The sequence below is a fragment of the Salvelinus fontinalis genome, chromosome 31, assembly GCF_029448725.1.
Source record: "Salvelinus fontinalis isolate EN_2023a chromosome 31, ASM2944872v1, whole genome shotgun sequence".
In the NCBI taxonomy this organism is placed as follows: Eukaryota; Metazoa; Chordata; class Actinopteri; order Salmoniformes; family Salmonidae; genus Salvelinus; species Salvelinus fontinalis.
This window is the reverse complement of record NC_074695.1, coordinates 24,384,180-24,403,194: the sequence shown is the minus strand read 5'-3', so window position 1 is coordinate 24,403,194 and position 19,015 is coordinate 24,384,180. Positions and strand designations below refer to the sequence as shown.

The window sequence follows — 19,015 nt, the reverse complement described above, 5'->3', positions numbered from 1 at the left end:
TTACACCAGATACTGACTGGTTTTCTGATCCACGTCCCTACCTTTTTTTAAGGTATCTGTGACCAGCAGATGCATATCTGTATTCCCAGTCATGTGAAATCTGTCACACCTTGATGTGTTTGATCTGTCTTTGCTCTCCATCCCCCACCAGTTGTCTCCCATTTTCCCCCATTATCCCGTGTATTTATACCTGCGTTTTCTGTTTGTCTGTTGCCAGTTCATCTTGTCCCATCAAGTCCTACCACCGTGTTTCTCTAGTTTTTGTTTTTCCTAGTCCTCCCAGTTCTGACCTTTCTGCATGTCCTGACCCTGATCCTGCTGCCCTGTACCTGCCTGACTCTGATTTGGATTACAACTCTTTGCCTGCCTTGACGTACCTTTTGCCTGCCCCTTGTGTCTGCATCTGGGTCTTAGCCTGAGCCGTGACAAAATCCATAGATTAGGTTCTTGTGAATTTATTTCAATTGACTGATTTCCTTATATGAAATGTATCTCAGTTAAATCTTTGAGATTGTTGCATGTTGCTTTTATATTTTTGTTCAGTGTAGATGAAGGACAACATACATTTCCCAATGAGCAAAAACTGGTTGAATCAACGTTGTTTCCACTTCATTTCAACCAAAACATTTAATGTGATGATGTTGAATCAAAGTGGATAACTGATTGGATTTGAAAATCAGTGCAAGAGAATTTCATTTTTTCCCAGACAACTTTTAGCCTAAATCTAATGACATGGTGACATTTTTTGTTGATTTCACGTTGAATTCATGTTAGTTGACAACTCAACCAAATGTAAATCAAAACTAGACGTTGAAATGACATGTGTGCCCAGGGTGTTTATACTTGGACTCGATATTAAGCCTTTGTCAAGTACTTGTTACACTGTAAAGATTAAACATCTAATCAACTTTATTTTTGGGCTTACAGAGTTGGTTTGGTTCCAGAAGAAAGGGAAGAAATCAACTCTGGCTGTCGGAGCAACCAGTCCAACACCTGCTGTGTTCAATGTCACTAAGGGTCTATCTGACAAGTAAGGTATTTTTTACATATCCTTTGTGATTCAGGGTTGGTATGATGTCGACGGATCCCCTGCAGTTGTCAATTTATGAAGTGCATATGCACATTAGGCCTACAACAGAGCCATAGATTGATATGGCTCTGGCTGTATTGCAGTTGCATTGCACACATGATCAGATCTCACAACGCCTGGAGAAGTGTTTAATGTCTCAGGATGTATCATATTGAAGTGGATCCTTAGACTTTCAAATAAAATCAAATGTTATTTGTCACATACACATGGTTAGCAGATGTTAATGCGAGTGTGGCAAAATGCTTCTAGTTCCAACAGTGCAGTAATATTCAACACTTCTCCAGGCGTTGTGAGATCTGATCATCTGTGCAATGCAAATGCCATATGATCAGAGCTTTATATAGGCTATGTAGAAATCTATGGCTCTGTTGTAGACCTGGAACACAGCCATTTTAATGATTTCTATTGACCAGCGATATGTGAGTACGACCTTTAAACAGGTCAACATTCACAAGGCCGCTGGGCCAGACGGATTACCAGGATGTGTACTCCGAGCATGTGCTGACCAACTATCAAGTGTCTTCACTTACATTCTCAACCTCTCACTGTCTGAGTCTGTAATACCAACATGTTTCAAGCAGACCACCATAGTCCTTGTGCCCAAGAACCCTAAGGTAACCTGCCTAAATGACTACCGACCCGTAGCACTCACGTCTGTAGCCATGAAATGCTTTGAAAGGCTGGTCATGGCTCACATCAACGCCATTATCCCAGAAAACCTAGACCCACTCCAATTTGCATACTGCAGATGATGCAATCTCTATTGCACTCCACACTGCCCTTTCCCACCTGGATAAAAGGAACACATATGAGAGAATGCTATTCATTGACTACAGCTCAGCGTTCAACACCATAGTGCCTTCAAAGCTCATCACTAAGCTAAGAACCCTGGGACTGAACACCTCGCTCTGCAACTGGATCCTGGACTTCCTGACGGCCCTCCCCCAGGTGGTAAGGGTAGGTAACAACACATCCGCCACGCTGATCCTCAACACGGGGACCCCTCAGGGGTGCGTACTCAGTCCCCTCCTGTACTCCCTGTTCACTCATGACTGCACGGCCAGGCATAACTCCAACACCATCATTACGTTTGCTGATGACACAACAGTGGTAGGCCTGATCACCGACAACGATGAGACAGCCTATAGGGAGGAGGTCAGAGACCTGACCATGTGGTGCAAGGACAACAACCTCTCCCTCACCGTGATCAAGACAAAGGAGATGATTGTGGACTACAGGAAAAGGAGGACCGAGCACGCCCCCATTCTCATCGACGGGGCTGTAGTGGAGCAGGTTGAGAGCTTCAAGTTCCTTGGCATTCACATCACCAACAAACTAACATGGTCCAAGCACACCAAGACAGTCGTGAAGAGGGCTCAACAAAACCTATTCCCCCTCAGGAGACTGAAAAGATTTGGCATGTGTCCTCAGATCCTCAAAATGTTTTACAGCGGTACCATCGAAAGCATCCTGATGGGTTGCATCATTGCCTGGTGTGGCAACTGCTCGGCCTCCGACAGCAAGGCACTACAGAGGGTAGTGCATATGGCCCAGTACATCACCGGGACCAAGCTTCCTGCCATCCAGAACCTTAATACCAGGCGGTGTTAAGGCCCAAAAAATTGTCAAAGACTCCAGCCACCTTAGTCATAGACTGTTCTCTCTGCTACCACATGGAAAGTGGTACCGGAGCGCCAAGTCTAGGTCCAAGTGGCTTCTAAACAGCTTCTACCCCCAAGCCATTAGACTCCTGAACAGCTAATCAAATGGCTACCCAGACTATTAGCATCCCCCCCCCCCCCCCACGCTCTGTTATTATCTATGCATAGCCACTTTAATAACTCTACCTACATGTACATAATTACCTCAATTACCTCGACACCGGTGCCCCCCTCATATTGACTCTGTACGGGTACTCCCTGTATATAGCCCCGCTATTGTTATTTACTGCTGTTCTTTAAATATTATTTATTCTTATCTCTTACTTTTTGGGGGGGATTTTCATAAAACTGCATTGTTGGTTAAGGGCTTGTTTGTAAGCATTTCACTGTAAGGTCTACTACACCTGTTGTATTATTTGATTTGATTTATGTAGTGACCAAAGGCAACCAAAGATATTGCAGAGAGATGGCGAAGCATGAGGCTGCACTCATCAGCACCCAAACACAGATACTATTAAGCATCTGCGTATGTGCACAGGAATTAGCTTCTCTCTCCTGCAACATTGTTTCGCACTGTCTTTGTGTCGGAAGTTGTGCCATTGCTCATGTTTACGTCATATTACTCAATCTACATTTAAATCAAATTGGAACACATTTTAATTGACATTTGTTTCAGGCAGTGGCAGTCCATACAAGGGGAGATGCCAGGCAATGTAAGATTATTTTCTCTTTATTCCACCAGAAGAGGCTGGTGGGAGGAGCTATAGGAGGACGGGCTCATTGTAATGGCTAGAATGGAAAGATGGAACGGTATCAAATACATCAAACATATGAAAACCACGTTTGACACGTTCCATTTATTCCATTCCAGCCATTACAATGAGCCCGTCCTCCTATAGCTCCTCCCACCAGACTCCTTGTCATACCGTTTCTGTACCACACAGGGTAAATGGTATTATCGCCCAAGCCTACTTCATAGAGCTCTCCCCACCAGCCTCCTGTTCATTCAACATACAGTTGAAGTCGGAAGTTTACATACACTTAGGTTGGAGTCATTAAAACCTGTTTCTCAACCACTCCACAAAGGTCTTGTTAACAAACTATAGTTTTGGCAAGTCGGTTAGGACATCTACTTTGTGCATGACACAAGTAATTTTTCCAACAATTGTTTACAGACAGATTATTTCACTTATAATTCACTGTATCACAATTCCAGTGGGTCAGAAGTTTACATACACTAAGTTGACTGACATAATTTGAGTCAGCTGGAGGTGTACCTGTGGATGTATTTCAAGGCCTACCTTCAAACTCAGCGCCTCTTTGCTTGACATCATGTGAAAATCAAAAGAAATCAGCCAAGACCTCAGAAAAAAAAATGTAAACCTCCACAAGTCTGGTTCATACTTGGGAGCAATTTCCAAACGCCTGAAGGTAACACGTTCATCTGTACAAACAATAGTACACAAGTATAAACACCATGGGACCACGCAGCCGTCATTACCGCTCAGAAAGGAGATGCGTTCTGTCTCCTAGAGATGAACGTACTTTGGTGCGAAAAGTGCAAATCAATCCCAGAACAACAGCAAAGGACCTTGTGAAGATGCTGGAGGAAACAGGTACAAAAGTATCTATATCCACAGTAAAACGAGTCCTATATCGACATAACCTGAAAGGCCGCTCAGCAAGGAAGAAGCCTCTACTCCAAAACCGCCATAGAAAAGCAAGACGACGGTTTGCAACTGCACATGGGGACAAAGATCATACTTTTTGGAGAAATGTCCTCTGGTATGATGAAACAATCATAGAACTGTTTGGCCATAATGACCATCGTTATGTTTGGAGGGAAAAGGGGGAGGCTTGCAAGCCGAAGAACACCATCCCAACCGTGAAGCACGGGGGAGGCAGCATCATGTTGTGGGGGTGCTTTGCTGCAGGAGGGACTGGTGCACTTCACAAAATAGATGAGGTAGGAAAATGATGTGGATATATTGAAGCAACATCTCAAGACATCAGTCAGGAAGTTAAAGCTTGGTCGCAAATGGGTCTTCCAAATGGACAATGACCCCAAGCATACTTCCAAAGTTGTGGCAAAATGGCTTAAGGGCAACAAAGTCAAGGTATTGGAGTGGCCATCACAAAGCCCTGACCTCAATCCTATAGAAAATGTGTAGGCAGAACTAAAAAAGTGTGTGCGAGCAAGTAGGCCTACAAACCTGACTCAGTTACACCAGCTCTGTCAGGAGGAATGTGCCCAAATTTACCCAACTTATTGTGGGAAGCTTGTGGAAGGCTACCTGAAACATTTGACCCAAGTTAAACAATTTAAAGGCAATTCTCCCAAATGCTAATTGAGTGTATGTGTAAAAGTATAACTTTAAACGTCCCCTCGCCCCGACACGGGCGCGAACCAGGGACCCTCTGCACACATCGACAACAGTCACCCACGAAGCACGGTCGTTACCCATCGCTCCACAAAAGCCGCGGCCCTTGCAAAGCAAGGGGCAACACTACTTAAGTCTCAGAGCAAGTGACGTAACTGATTGAAATGCTACTAGCGCGTACCCGCTAACTAGCTAGCCATTTCACATCCGTTACATATGTAAACTTCTGACCCACTGGGAATGTGATGAAAGAAATAAAAGCTGAAATAAATCATTCTCTCTACTATTATTCTGACATTTCACATTCTTAAAATAAAGTGGTGATCCTAACTGACCTAAGACAGGGCATTTTTACGAGGATTAAATGTCAGGAATTGTGAAAAACTGAGTTTAAATGTATTTGGCTAAGGTGTATGTAAACTTCTGACTTCAACTGTGCCCTTCCTCCCCATCAAATCCCTCAATTGTTGTTACTTATATACTATTACAGTATATTGTAAAAATCTCTTTAGTAATGTAGTTTCAGGAGACATGTCAAAAGACAAAGTGCTAAATATTTTTGGCATTCACATTACCTCGAATTTAAAAAAAGATCTGACTTTTCTTGCCCCTCTGTGTAAAAAAAGATGACAAGAGAGGACTTTAATGAGACCTGCAACACCATCCTATTGTGGGTGAAAGAGGCCGTTGGGACTGCTGTGAAGCCTGCTCTGGACCTGACCTGGGAAATCATCACCACTAACGGATCTTCAATATTGTCCATCCCCTCCAGCTGCTCACGAACAGAGGAATGCTCAGTTGTGATCTGTCCCTTTCCATCAAGGTATTTTGAACGTAATAGTACTCTATGGTCAGTGGTAAGAACTTTGACCTGTGTTAATTGTCACATGTCAGACATTGACTGTACTGCTACTCTGCTGTTCTCTGAATTGTATTTATTATGGATCCCCATTAGCTGCTGCCACAGATTGTAAACTGTCATGGTCAAAACATATTGATACAACATTAGCTAAGATGGGGAGAAGTCTGTCCATAATAAAGGGCTCTTCTGCCTTAACAGCATTAACAAGGCAGGTCCTACAGGCCCTAGTTTTGTCGCACCAGGACTACTGTTCAGTCGTGTGGTTAGGTTCCACAAAGAGGGACTTAGGAAAATTGCAATTGGCTCAGAACAGGGCAGCACTGCTGGCCCTTAGATGTATTCAGAGAGCTAACATTAATGTACACAGAGAGCAGCTACTCTTCCTGGGGTCCAGCAAAAGGCAGTTATACAATTTTAAAAACATAATACATTCACAACAGATTTCACAACACATTAAGTGTGTGCCCTCAGTGTCTTACTCTACTACCACATATCTGCAACACAAAATTAATGTGTACGTGTGTGTATAGTGCGTATGTTATCGTGTGTTTTTATGCATGTTGTTACGCACGCCTCTGAGAAGAGGGAACGCAACTCCCTGCTACAACTCAACTCTCTGAAGTGCAAGAGGTATGGACCGTAGGTGCGAGTAAGGATGACCCAAAAGCAGAATTTACCGCTTACTAGAATTTATTTTCTTACACGGTAATATGGGGAAAAGGGGCTGGACGGAACCAAAGCAAAGAAAGTAAATATCAAAGTTCCCCCTCTCCTATCTAACCTGCCTACCCACTTACCTAACTTAACACCGCCTGGTGCCCTAACCAAAATACAGGGGGTGGTCCGCCCAGGTCTTACCTAGTGTGCCTAGACAGTAAATATACTACGGGTATATGTATGCCCTCGGGCCTCTTGCCTAAGAACTCCCAAAGTGCCTTTTCCTTCCCCCCTGGGAACAAATGAAACAGAGTAATTATTAACGATTTCACAAACACTCACAAACACAGGACATAGCAAAACTGCTACCAACAACAACAGTACATACCACACTTTCTGATACACAACCAACACTATATCACAATCTAATTTTTCTCTCTCAATCTCCAAATCTCTACTCCTTATCTCATCTCTCTACTCTCAATCTCTCCTCTCTTGGGCAGAACACTGGCTTTTATCTTCAGGTGGCAATGGTGATTAGTCAGCTGCTTCTTGACGAGGGGGCGGGGTCAGCTCCAATCACCAATTAGTCTGGGGTCGACCAATCAGCTGGTTGGGGAGTATTTCAGGAAGCCATCTCCTGAAACACACACTCAAATACAAAACAGAACACAGAAACTGGGGAACGTAACACATGTATCTGTGCCTATGTTTGTGTTGCTTCACAGTCCCCGCTATTCCATAAGGTGTATTTTTTTCAAATCTAATTTGACTGCTTGTATGAGTTACTTGATGTGAAATAGAGTTCCATGTACGCATGGCTCTATGTAGTACTGTGCGCCTCCCATAGTCTGTTCTAGACTTGGGGACTGTGAAGAGACCTCTGGTGGCATGTCTTGTGGGGTATGCATGGGTGCCAGTAGTTCAAACAGAGAGCTCGGTGCATTCAACATGTCAATACATCTCACAAATACAAGTAGTGATGAAGTCAATCTCTCCTCCACTTTGAGTGGAAACAAGTCTCTCACCGTTGCCGCTTGCTATAGACCACCCTCTGCCCTCAGCTGTGCCCTGGACACCATATGTGAACTGATTGCCCCCCGTCTATCTTCAGAGCTAGTGGTGCTGCTAGGTGACCTAAACTGGGACATGCTTAACACCCCGGCCACCCTACAATCTAAGCTTGATGCCCTTAATCTCTCACAAATTATCAATGAACCTAAATATACCTCTGCTGTTTTCAACCAAGATCTCAGCGATCACTGCCTCATTGCCTGCATCTGTAACGGGTCTGTGGTCAAACGACCACCTCTCATCACTATCAAACTCTCCCTAAAACACTTCAGTGAGCAGGCCTTCCTAATCGACCTGGCCCGGGTATCCTGGAAGGATATTGACCTCATCCCTTCAATAGAGGATGACTGGTCATTCTTTAAAAGTGCCTTCCTCACCATCTTAAATAAGCATGCCTCTTTCAAAAACATTCTAATCAGGAACAGATATAGCCCTTGGTTCTCTCCAGACCTGACTGCCCTTGACCAGCACAAAAACATTCTGCAGCGTTCTGCATTAGCATCGAATGGCCCCCGTGATATGCAACTTTTCAGGGAAGTCAGGAACAAATATACACAGGCAGTTAGGAAAGCTAAGGCTAGCTTTTTCAAGCAGAAATGTGCATCATGTTGCACAAACTCAAAAAAGTTCTGGGACACTGTAAACTCCATGGAGAATAAGAGCACCTCCTCCCAGCTGCCCACTGCATTGAGGCTAGGAAACACTGTCACCACCGATAAATCCACTATAATTGAGAATTTCAATAAGCATTTTTCTAGAGCTGGCCATGCTTTTCACCTGGCTACCCCTACCCCGGTCAACAGCCCTGCACTCCCCACAGCAACTTGCCCAAGCCTCCCCCATTTCTCTTTCACCCAAATCCAGATACCTGATGTTCTTAAAGAACTGCAAAACCTGGACCCCTACAAATCAGCCGGGCTAGACAATCTGGACCCTCTCTTTTTTAAATTATCTGCGGAAATTGTTGCAACCCCTATTACTAGCCTGTTCAAACTCTCTTTCATATCGTCTGAGATTCCCAAAGATTGGAAAGCTGCCGCGGTCATCCCCCTCTTCAAAGGGGGAGACACTCTAGACCCAAATTGCTACAGACCTATATCTAGCCTACCCTGCCTTTCTAAGATCTTCGGAATCCAAGTCAACAAACAGATTACCGACCATTTCGAATCCCACCGTATCTTCTCCGCAATGCAATCTGGTTTCCGAACTGGTCACGGGTGCACCTCAGCCACACTCAAGGTCCTAAACGATATCATAACCGCCATTGATAAGAGACATTACGCACCTGCCCAGCATCACTACTCTAGACGGTTCTGACTTAGAATATGTGGACAACTACAAATACCTAGGTGTCTGGCTAGACTGTAAACTCTCCTTCCAGACTCACATTAAGCATCTCCAATCCAAAATTAAATCTAGAATCGGGTTCCTTTTTCGCAACAAAGCATCCATCACTCATGCTGCCAAACATACCCTCGTAAAAATGACCATCCTACCGATCCTCGACTTCGGCGATGTCATCTATAAAATAGCCTCCAATACTCTACTCAACAAATTGGATACAGTCTATCACAGTGCCATCCGTTTTGTCACCAAAGCCCCAAATACTACCTACCACTGCGACCTGTACGCTCTCATTGGCTGGCCATCGCTTCATACTCGTCGCCAAACACACTGGCTCCAGGTCATCTACAAGTCTCTGCTAGGTAAAGCCCCACAGCAACCATTCGTAGCATGCGCTCCAGCAGGTATATTTCACTGGTCACTCCCAAAGCCAATTCCTCTTTTGGCTGCCTTTCCTTCCAGTTCTCTGCTGCCAATGACTGGAACGAACTGCAAAAATCACTGAAGCTGGAGACCCATATCTCCCTCACTAACTTTAAGCACCAGCTGTCAGAGCAGCTCACAGATCACTGCACCTGTACATAGCCATCTGTAAACAGCCTATCCAACTACCTCATCCCCATACTGTATTTATTTATTTATCTTGCTCCTTTGCACCCCAGTATCTCTACTTGCACATTAATCTTCTGCACATCTACCATTCCAGTGTCTAATTGTCAATTGCAATTGCTAAATTGTAATTACTTCGCCACCATGGCCTATTTATTGCCTTATCTCCCTTATCTTACCTCATTTGCACTCAATGTATATAGATTTTTCTTTTTTCTACTGTATTATTGACTGCATGTTTGTTTAGTCCATGTGTAACTCTGTTGTTGTATGTGTCGAACTGCTTTGCTTTATCTTGGCCAGGTCACAGTTGTAAATAAGAACTTGTAAATGAGAACTCAACTAGCCTAAATCCAAATCCCTCTTTGTGGCACCTGACCACACGACTGAACAGTAGTCCTGGTGCGACAAAACTAGGGCTTGTAGGACCTGCCTTGTTTATAGTGCTGTTAAGAAGGCAATCCAGGGTTACTCCAAGCAGTTTAGTCACCTCAACTTGCTCAAATTCCACATTATTCATTACAAGATTTAGTTGAGGTTTAGGGTTTAGTGAATGATTTGTCCCAAATACAATGCTTTTAGTTTTAGAAATATTTCGGACTAACTTATTCCTTGCCACCCATTCTGAAACTAACTGCAGCTCTTTTTTAAGTGTTGGAGTCCTTTCAGTCGCTGTAGTAGCTGACATGTACAGGCGTGGCCAAAAGTTTTGAGAATGACACAAATATACATTTTCACTAAGTCTGCTGCCTCATTGTTTTTCGATATTTGTGTCAGATGTTACTATGGAATTCTGAAGTATAATTACAAGCATTTCATAAGTGTCAAAGGCATTTATTGACAATTACATGAAGTTGCTGCAAAGAGTCAATATTTGCAGTGTTGACCCTTCTTTTTCAAGACCTATGCAATCCGCCCTGGCATGCTGTCAATTATCTTCTGGACCACATCCTGACGGATGGCAGCCCATTCTCGCATAATCAATGCTTGGAGTTTGTCAGAATCTGTAGGTTTTTGTTTGTCCACCCGCCTCTTGAGGATTGACCACAAGTTCTCAATGGGATTCATGGTCTGGGGTGTTTCCTGGCCATGGACCCAAAATATGGATGTTTTGTTCCCAGAGCCACTTAGTTATCACTTTTGCCTTATGGCAAGGTGCTCCATCATGCTGGAAAAGGCATTGTTCGTCACCAAACTGTTCCTGGATGGTTGGGAGAAGTTTCTCTCGGAGGATGTGTTGGTACCATTCTTTATTCATGGCTGGGTTCTTCTGCAAAATTGTGAGTGAGCCCACTCCCTTGGCTGAGAAGCAACCCCACACATGAATTGTCTCAGGATGCTTTACTGTTGGCATGACACAGGACTGATGTTAGTGCTCACTTTGTCTTCTCCGGACAAGCTTTTTTCCGGATGCCCCAAACAATCGGAAAGGGGATTCATCAGCGAAAATGACTTTAATCCAGTCCTCAGCAGTCCAATCCCTGTATCTTTTGCAGAATATCAGTCTGTCCCTGATGTTTTTCCTGGAGAGAAGTGGCTTCTTTGCTGCCCTTCTTGACACCAGGCCATCCTCCAAAACTCTTCGCCTCACTCTGCGTGCAGATGCACTCACACCTGCCTGCTGCCATTCCTGAGCAAGCTCTGTACTGGTGGTGCCCTAATCCCGCAGCTAAATCAACTTTAGCAGACGGTCCTGGCGCTTGCTGGACTTTCTTGGGCGCCCTGAAGCCTTCACAACAATTGAACTGCTCTCCTTGAAGTTCTTGATAATCCGATAAATGGTTGATTTAGGTGCAATCTTACTGGCAGCAATATCCTTACCTGTGAAGCGCTTTTAGTGCAAATCAATGATGACGGCACGTGTTTCCTTGCAGGTAACCATGGTTGACAGAGGAAGAACAATGATTCCAAGCACCACCCTCCTTTTGAAGCTTCCAGTCTGTTATTCGAACTCAATCAGCATGACAGAGTGATTTCCAGCCTTGTCCTCGTCAACACTCACACCTGTGTTAACGAGAAAATCACTGGCATGATGTCAGCTGGTCCTTTTGGGGCAGGGCTGAAATGTAGTGGAAATGTTTTTTGGGGGATTCAGTTCATTTGCATGGCAAAGAGGGACTTTGTAATTAATTGCAATTCATCTGATCACTCTTCATAACATTCTGGAGTATATGCAAATTGCCATCATACAAACTGAGGCAGGAGACTTTGTGATAATGTATATTTGTGTCATTCTCAAAACTTTTGGCCACGACTGTATAGTGTTGAGTCATCTGCATACATAGACACACTGGTTTTACTCAAAGCCAGTGGCATGTCGTTAATAAAGATTGAAAAAAGTAAGGGGCCTAGACAGCTTTCCTGATTATACCTGGATTATGTTGGATAGGTTTCCATTAAAGAACACCCTCTGTGTGCTGTTAGACAGGTAACTCTTTATCCACAACAAAAGTCTTTAAGGCTACTTTGAAGAATCTTCAATATAAAATATATTTAGATTTAAAAACACTTTTTTGGTTACTACATGGTTCCATATGTGTTATTTCATAGTTTTGATGTCTTCACTATTATTCTACAATGTAGAAAATAGTAAAAATATAGAAAAACCCTTGAATGAGTAGGTGTGTCCAAACTTTTGACTGGAACTGTATATATTAAAAAATTCGCAAAAGTTTGAAGAAGAAAAAATTCGCAAAAGTTTTGCACTGGGCCTTTAGTAGGATTAGCGTACCAATATGGACAGTGTATTCGGAAAGTATTCAGACCCCTTGAATTTTTTCCACATTTTGTTACGTTACAGCCTTATTCAAAAATGTATTAAATAGTTTTTTTCCCCTCATCATACTACACACAATACCCCATAATGATGAAGCGAAAACAGGTTTTTAGAAAGTTTTGCAAATGTATATCATTTTTTGATATCTCACTTACATAAGTATTCAGACCCTTAACTCAGTACTTTGTTGAAGCACATTTGGCAGTGATTACAGGCTCAAGTCTTCTTGGGTATGACGCTACAGACTTGGTATACCTGTATTTGGGGTGTTTCTCCAATTCTTCTCTGCAGATCCTCTCAAGCTCTGTCAGGTTGGATGGGGAGTGTTGCTGCACAGCTATTTTCAGGTTTCTCCAGAATTGTTAGATCTTTCAAGTCCGGGCTCTGCTGGGTCACTCAAGGACATTCAGACTTGTCCCGAATCCACTCCTGCGTTGTCTTGGCTGTGTGATTATGGTCATTGTCCTGTTGGAAGGTGGACCTTTGCCCCAGTCTGTGTTCCTGAGCACTCTGGAGCAGGGTTTCATGAAGGATCTCTATGTACTTTGCTCCATTCATCTTTTCCTCAATCCTGACTAGTCTCCCAATCCCTGCTGCTGAAAAACATCCCCACAGTATGATGCTGCCACCACCATGCTTCACCGTAGGGATGGTGCCAGATTTCCTCCAGACATTATGCTTGGCATTCAGGCCAAAGAGTTCAATCTTGGTTTCATCAGACCAGAGAATCTTGTTTCTCATGGTCGGAGAGTCCTTTAAGTGCCTTTTGGAAAAATCCAAGCGTGCTGTCTTGCCTTTTACTGAGGAGTGGCTTCTGTCTAACCACTCTACCATGAAGGCATGATTGGTGGAGTGCTGCAGAGATGGTTGTCCTTCTGGAAGGTTCTCCCATCTCCACAGAGGAACTCTGGAGCTCTGCCAGAGTGACCATCGGGTTCTTGGTCACCTCCCTGACCAAGGCCCTTCTCCGATTGCTCAGATGGCCGGGCGGCCAGCTCTAGGAAGATTCTTGGTTGTTACAAACTTCTTCCATTTAAGAATGATGGAGGCCACTGTGTTCTTGGGGACCTTCAATGCTGCAGACATTTTATTGTACCCTTCCCCAGATCTGTGCCTCTAAAACAATCCTGTCTTGGAGCTCTACGGACAATTGTTTCAACCTCATGGCTTGGTTTTTGCTCTGACATGCATTGTCAACTGTGGGATCTTATATAGACAGGTGTGTGCTTTTCCAAATCATGTCCAATCAATTGAATTTACCACAGGTGGATTCCAATCAAGTTGTAGAAACATGTCAAGGATTATCAATGGAAACAGGATGCACCTGAGCTTAGTTTCAAGTGTCATAGCATAAGGTCTGAATACTTAATTACATTTGAAAAAATATATATATAGTTACAAAAATATAAAAAGCATTTTTTCTTTGTCATTATGGGGTATTGTGTGTAGATTGATGAGGATTTTATTTAATCAAGTTTAGAATAAGGCTGTAACGTAACAAAATGTGGAAAAAGGGAAGGTGTCTGAATACTTTCTGAATACACTGTAGACATCTGTAGCGCATGCAACAACAAAAAATGTCAGCATCTCTGCTTTGGCAAAAAAGGTAGTTGTATAATTAAGCAATAAGGGCAGAGGGTGTGTATATTGGCCATATATCACAAACCCCCGAGATGCCTTATTGCTATTATAAACTGTTTACCAACGGAATTAGAGCAGTAAAAATAAGTGTTTTGTCATACCCGTGGTATACGGTCTGATATACCACAGCTGTCAGGCAATCACCATTCAGGAATCAAACCTTTCTCTGGGATTTGTCATTCTAATGGAATCCAGAAACAACAAAACCCTGTCCTCAAAAATGTACATCAAAAGGTGCAAAGTTATGGGCAAAGACATAAAATTAAATATTTTTCTTGATCAAATAACATGGAAAACAACCACTTTGTGTGCAGTATTAATTTACAATCCTTACAAACAACTTGTACATTAGTGTATTGTACATAGGCTGGTCATCTAGGTTTGTACCTGTAGACTTTCCATCACTATGAAGAAAAACAATGCACAATACAGTAATTGAGTACATTGAGACGTCAAGGAGTTTTTGGTGATGTGATGATGTGGCTCAGTTGGTAGAGCATTGCGCTTGCAATGCTAGGGCTGTGGGTTCGATTGCAACAATTTCAAAGATTTTACTGAGTTACAATTCATATAAGGAAATCAGTCAATTTAAATGAATTCATTAGGCTGTAATCTATGGATTTCACGACTGGGAATAGAGATATGTATCTGTTGGTGACAGATGCCTTTAAAAAATGGACCTCACAATGGGCCTCAGGATCTCGTCACGGTATCTCTGTGCATTCAAATTGCATCGATAAAATGCAATTGTGTTCGTTGTCCGTAGCTTATGCCTGCCCATATCATAACCCCACCACCACTATAGGGCACTCTGTTCACAACGTTGACATCAGCAAACTGCTCGCCCACATGACACAATACACGTGGTCTGTGGTTGGGAGGCAGATTGGACGTACTGCCAAATTCTCTAAAATGGCGTTGGTAGAGAAATTAACATTAAATTCTCTGGAAACAGCTCTGTTGGACATTCCTGCAGTCAGCATGACAATTGCACGCTCCCTCAAAACTTGAGACATCTGTGGCATTGTGCACATTTTAGAGTGGCCTTACTTTTATTGTCCCCAGCCCAAGGTGCACCTGTGTAAGGATCATGCTGTTTAATCAGCTTCTTGATATGCCACACCTGTCAGGTGGATGGATTATCTCGGTAAAGAAGAAATGCTGACTAACAGATATGTAAACAAATTTGTGCAGAAAATTCGAGAGGAATAAGCTTTTTGCGCATATGGAAAATGTTGGGGATCGTGAAACATGGGACTAACACTTTACATATCCCCCCCAATCTCTGCTTGTTCATAAAAAATCTGTCAAAGTCAATATTGCTCAACTGAAAAGAGAATTTGAACAAAAGAGCTCGAGTTTGAACATGCCAAAGTTTCTTTAGACAACTTCTGCCCTATACAGTGAGGGAAAAAAGTATTTGATCCCCTGCTGATTTCGTACGTTTGCCCACTGACACAAAATTGTCAGTCTATAATTTTAATGGTAGGTTTATTTCAACAGTGAGAGACAGAATAACAACAACAAAATCCAGAAAAACGCATGTCAAAAATGTTATAAATTGATTAGCATTTTAATGAGGGAAATAAGTATTTGACCTCCTCTCAATCAGAAAGATTTCTGGCTCCCAGGTGTCTTTTATACAGGTAACGAGCTGAGATTAGGAGCACACTCTTAAAGGGAGTGCTCCTAATCTCAGTTTGTTACCCGTATAAAAGGCACCTGTCCACAGAAGCAATCAATCAATCAGATTCCAAACTCTCCACCATGGCCAAGACCAAAGAGCTCTCCAAGGATGTCAGGGACAAGATTCTAGACCTACACAAGACTGGAATGGGCTACAAGACCATCGGCAAGCAGCTTGGTGAGAAGGTGACAACAGTTGGTGCGATTATTCGCAAATGGAAGAAACACAAAAGAACTGTCAATCTCCCTCGGCCTGGGGCTCCATGCAAGATCTCACCTCGTGGAGTTGCAATGATCATGAGAACGGTGAGGAATCAGGCTCCTACACGGGAGGATCTTGTCAATGATCTCAAGGCAGCTGGGACCATAGTCCCAAGAAAACAATTGGTAACACTCTACACCGTGAAGGACTGAAATCCTGCAGCGCCCGCAAGGTCCCCCTGCTCAAGAAAGCACATATACATGCCCGTCTGAAGTTTGCCAATGAACATCTGAATGATTCAGAGGACAACTGGGTGGAAGTGTTGTGGTCAGATGAGACCAAAATGGAGCTCTTTGGCATCAACTCAACTCGCCGTGTTTGGAGGAGGAGGAATGCTGCCTATGACCCCAAGAACACCATCCTCACCGTCAAACATGGAGGTGGAAACATTATGCTTTGGGGGTGTTTTTCTGCTAAGGGGACAGGACAACTTCACTGCATCAAAGGGACGATGGACGGGGCCATGTACTGTCAAATCTTGGGTGACAAACTCCTTCCCTCAGCCAGGGCATTGAAAATGGGTCGTGGATGGGTATTCCAGCATGACAATGACCCAAAACACACGACCAAGGCAACAAAGGAGTGGCTCAAGAAGAAGCACATTAAGGTCCTGGAGTGGCCTAGCCAGTCTCCAGACCTTAATCCCATAGAAAATCTGTGGAGGGAGCTGAAGGTTCGAGTTGCCAAACGTCAGCCTAGAAACCTTTATGACTTGGAGAAGATCTGCAAAGAGGAGTGGGACAAAATCCCTCCTGAGATGTGTGCAAACCTGGTGGCCAACTACAAGAAACGTCTGACCTCTGTGATTGCCAACAAGGGTTTTGCCACCAAGTACTAAGTCATGTTTTGCAGAGGGGTCAAATACTTATTTCCCTCAATAAATGCAAATCAATTTATAACATTTTGACATGTGTTTTTCTGGATTTTTTTGTTGTTATTCTGTCTCTCACTGTTCAAATAAACCTACCATTAAAATTATAGACGGATCATTTCTTTGTCAGTGGGCAAACATACGAAATGAGCAGGGGATCAAAAACTTTTTTCCCTCACTGTATATCCCTATATGTAGATGAAAGCAAGCAAAAATTCTGAACTCATTGCTATGCTAACAGAACAAACACAGTGAGCAAGCAACATTTGTTTTGGTAAATTATCTTGTGTATGTCATAAATGACATTATAGCACGTTTCAATGTCTATTTTGATATTTCAGCAGCAGATCCAAGAGTGCTTTGTTGGATGAGGTTGACGATGAACACGGTGAGTTGCCCTGTGGGTCAAACAGGTCCAGGCCAAGTAGGAATGGAAGTAGACTGTTGGTGGAACCAGTAGTAGTTCTGTTAGGTGGGTCGCAAGAAAACGTCTATCAGTGCATTCAGTCTGAGATTGATGAGTCAGTAAGCAACATAATTCTCTCGTCAGAGCTTAGAGATGACAATCTGTTGAAAGCAGTGAGTTCATCCAAGACTGTGAGCTCTGATATCTTTGAGGTGGCAATAAGGTACATCAACGCTGGCCTCTCTTATGTCCTCCTGCAAGCAACATGTAGCAGAAGCAGCCAAGTTGCCAGAGAGATGCTTTGCGTTGTCTCTGTGAAGTTGCTGCCGTTGTTCCCTGAGCTGACAGGAAAGGTGTTTCCCAGTGTCCCTGTAGAATTGCAGAGGATACTGGAATCGAAGTTGCCTCATGCCACAGCACAGGTTATTGTTTCTGTCATTGATGCCATGATTCATCTCTGTGGAAAGGAATGCACAAGGGATACTACAGAAGGGCAGGATTCCGTTAATAGCCAACTAAGTAGCTTTCTACATGCTGTGTCTGACAGAATCAAAGACATGATATTGAAGATCAAATCATTTAGCACCCAGCCTGACAAACAACCCGGAACATCCAAATCCATGGAATCTCTCCAGGACACAATGCCATACTCAAAACCCAAGCTTCTATTGTCATCCACCTCATCCATAGACCAGTCTTGCTCAAGCTTGATAAAGCTGTGCTCCTACTGTTATTCCACACCTGACTTTAACAGAGAGTTCAGTGACCTGGAACAGGAGAGACAAGTGGTTCAGTCACCTCAGCCGTCAATGTCAAGAAAGGAGGTTGTTGACCTTGGAGACATTCCATCTGCAATTTGGGACCAATCAAGAAATATGGAATTCCATAAAATAGCCTCAATGGCAGTGAGCCAGATCATGGAAAACACTGTAAATGAGATCACCACACTTTTTGATTCCAAAATCGGCACCATTTACCAAGGGGGATCACTTGAGAAGCTTGATGAACAAAGCATGCCACTGGAGCCCTCTATAAAGCTCCCACACAACACTGGTGAGGCAGCATTTGGTGTGGTAGATATCATCTTGGAGGGTGTGCGGACTGTAATCGATGCCAACAGGGATTTTTTAAATATTCTCACAGACCCTACACTCTTTTGGGAGCAAGTCCAATTGGTGTCTGACATTATCCTTGAAATGGTCCAGGCTAAATTGAAGGAAATGTTCACCGTACAACTGCTCCTCAACACTGAAAGCGACATCGGATTTAGTCAACACGGTGTAGTAACCAGTGCAAAAGAGATCCTGAGCCGGATCTTGGTGAACATCAAGAAGGGACTGCCAACATGTGAGTTGAAAGGGTCCAGGGAGGCACTTGCAAAGCAGTTTTTGGACTCCCTAATCCATAACCTCGAGCTACTGATCACCAGGGACGTGGATCAACAGCCAGAACAAGGTGCCACCAGCTGCTTTGTTGAACAGAGAGTGGCTGACATTAGTGCCTCAATTATTGCAGAGACTAGATGCAGCAGTTTTCTAGAGCTCGAATGTATGGTTACTGATGTTAGGCCTATAACAACTAATTTGTATCATGCCATTGTGGAGACAGCAAACGTCCTCTCTAAGGATTCGATTCACTTCTTGTCTGAGACTGTGCTCATTGAAAAGGCCCAGCAGGTAATGCTAGATTCCAGCA

General features: G+C 43.4%; 1 protein-coding gene across 2 annotated transcripts in view; it reads left to right on the top strand.

The window, feature by feature from the left end:
* The window catches only part of LOC129829912 (uncharacterized), a 34,690-nt gene that overhangs the window by 4,705 nt on the left and 10,970 nt on the right, over window positions 1-19,015 (top strand). For both annotated transcript variants that reach the window (XM_055891918.1, XM_055891917.1), the window contains exons 4-7: window positions 928-1,030; window positions 3,428-3,464; window positions 5,759-5,955; window positions 17,256-17,302. In XM_055891918.1, the coding sequence (XP_055747893.1) occupies window positions 928-1,030; window positions 3,428-3,464; window positions 5,759-5,955; window positions 17,256-17,302 (384 nt within the window). The remainder of the gene's footprint in view (window positions 1-927; window positions 1,031-3,427; window positions 3,465-5,758; window positions 5,956-17,255; window positions 17,303-19,015) is intronic.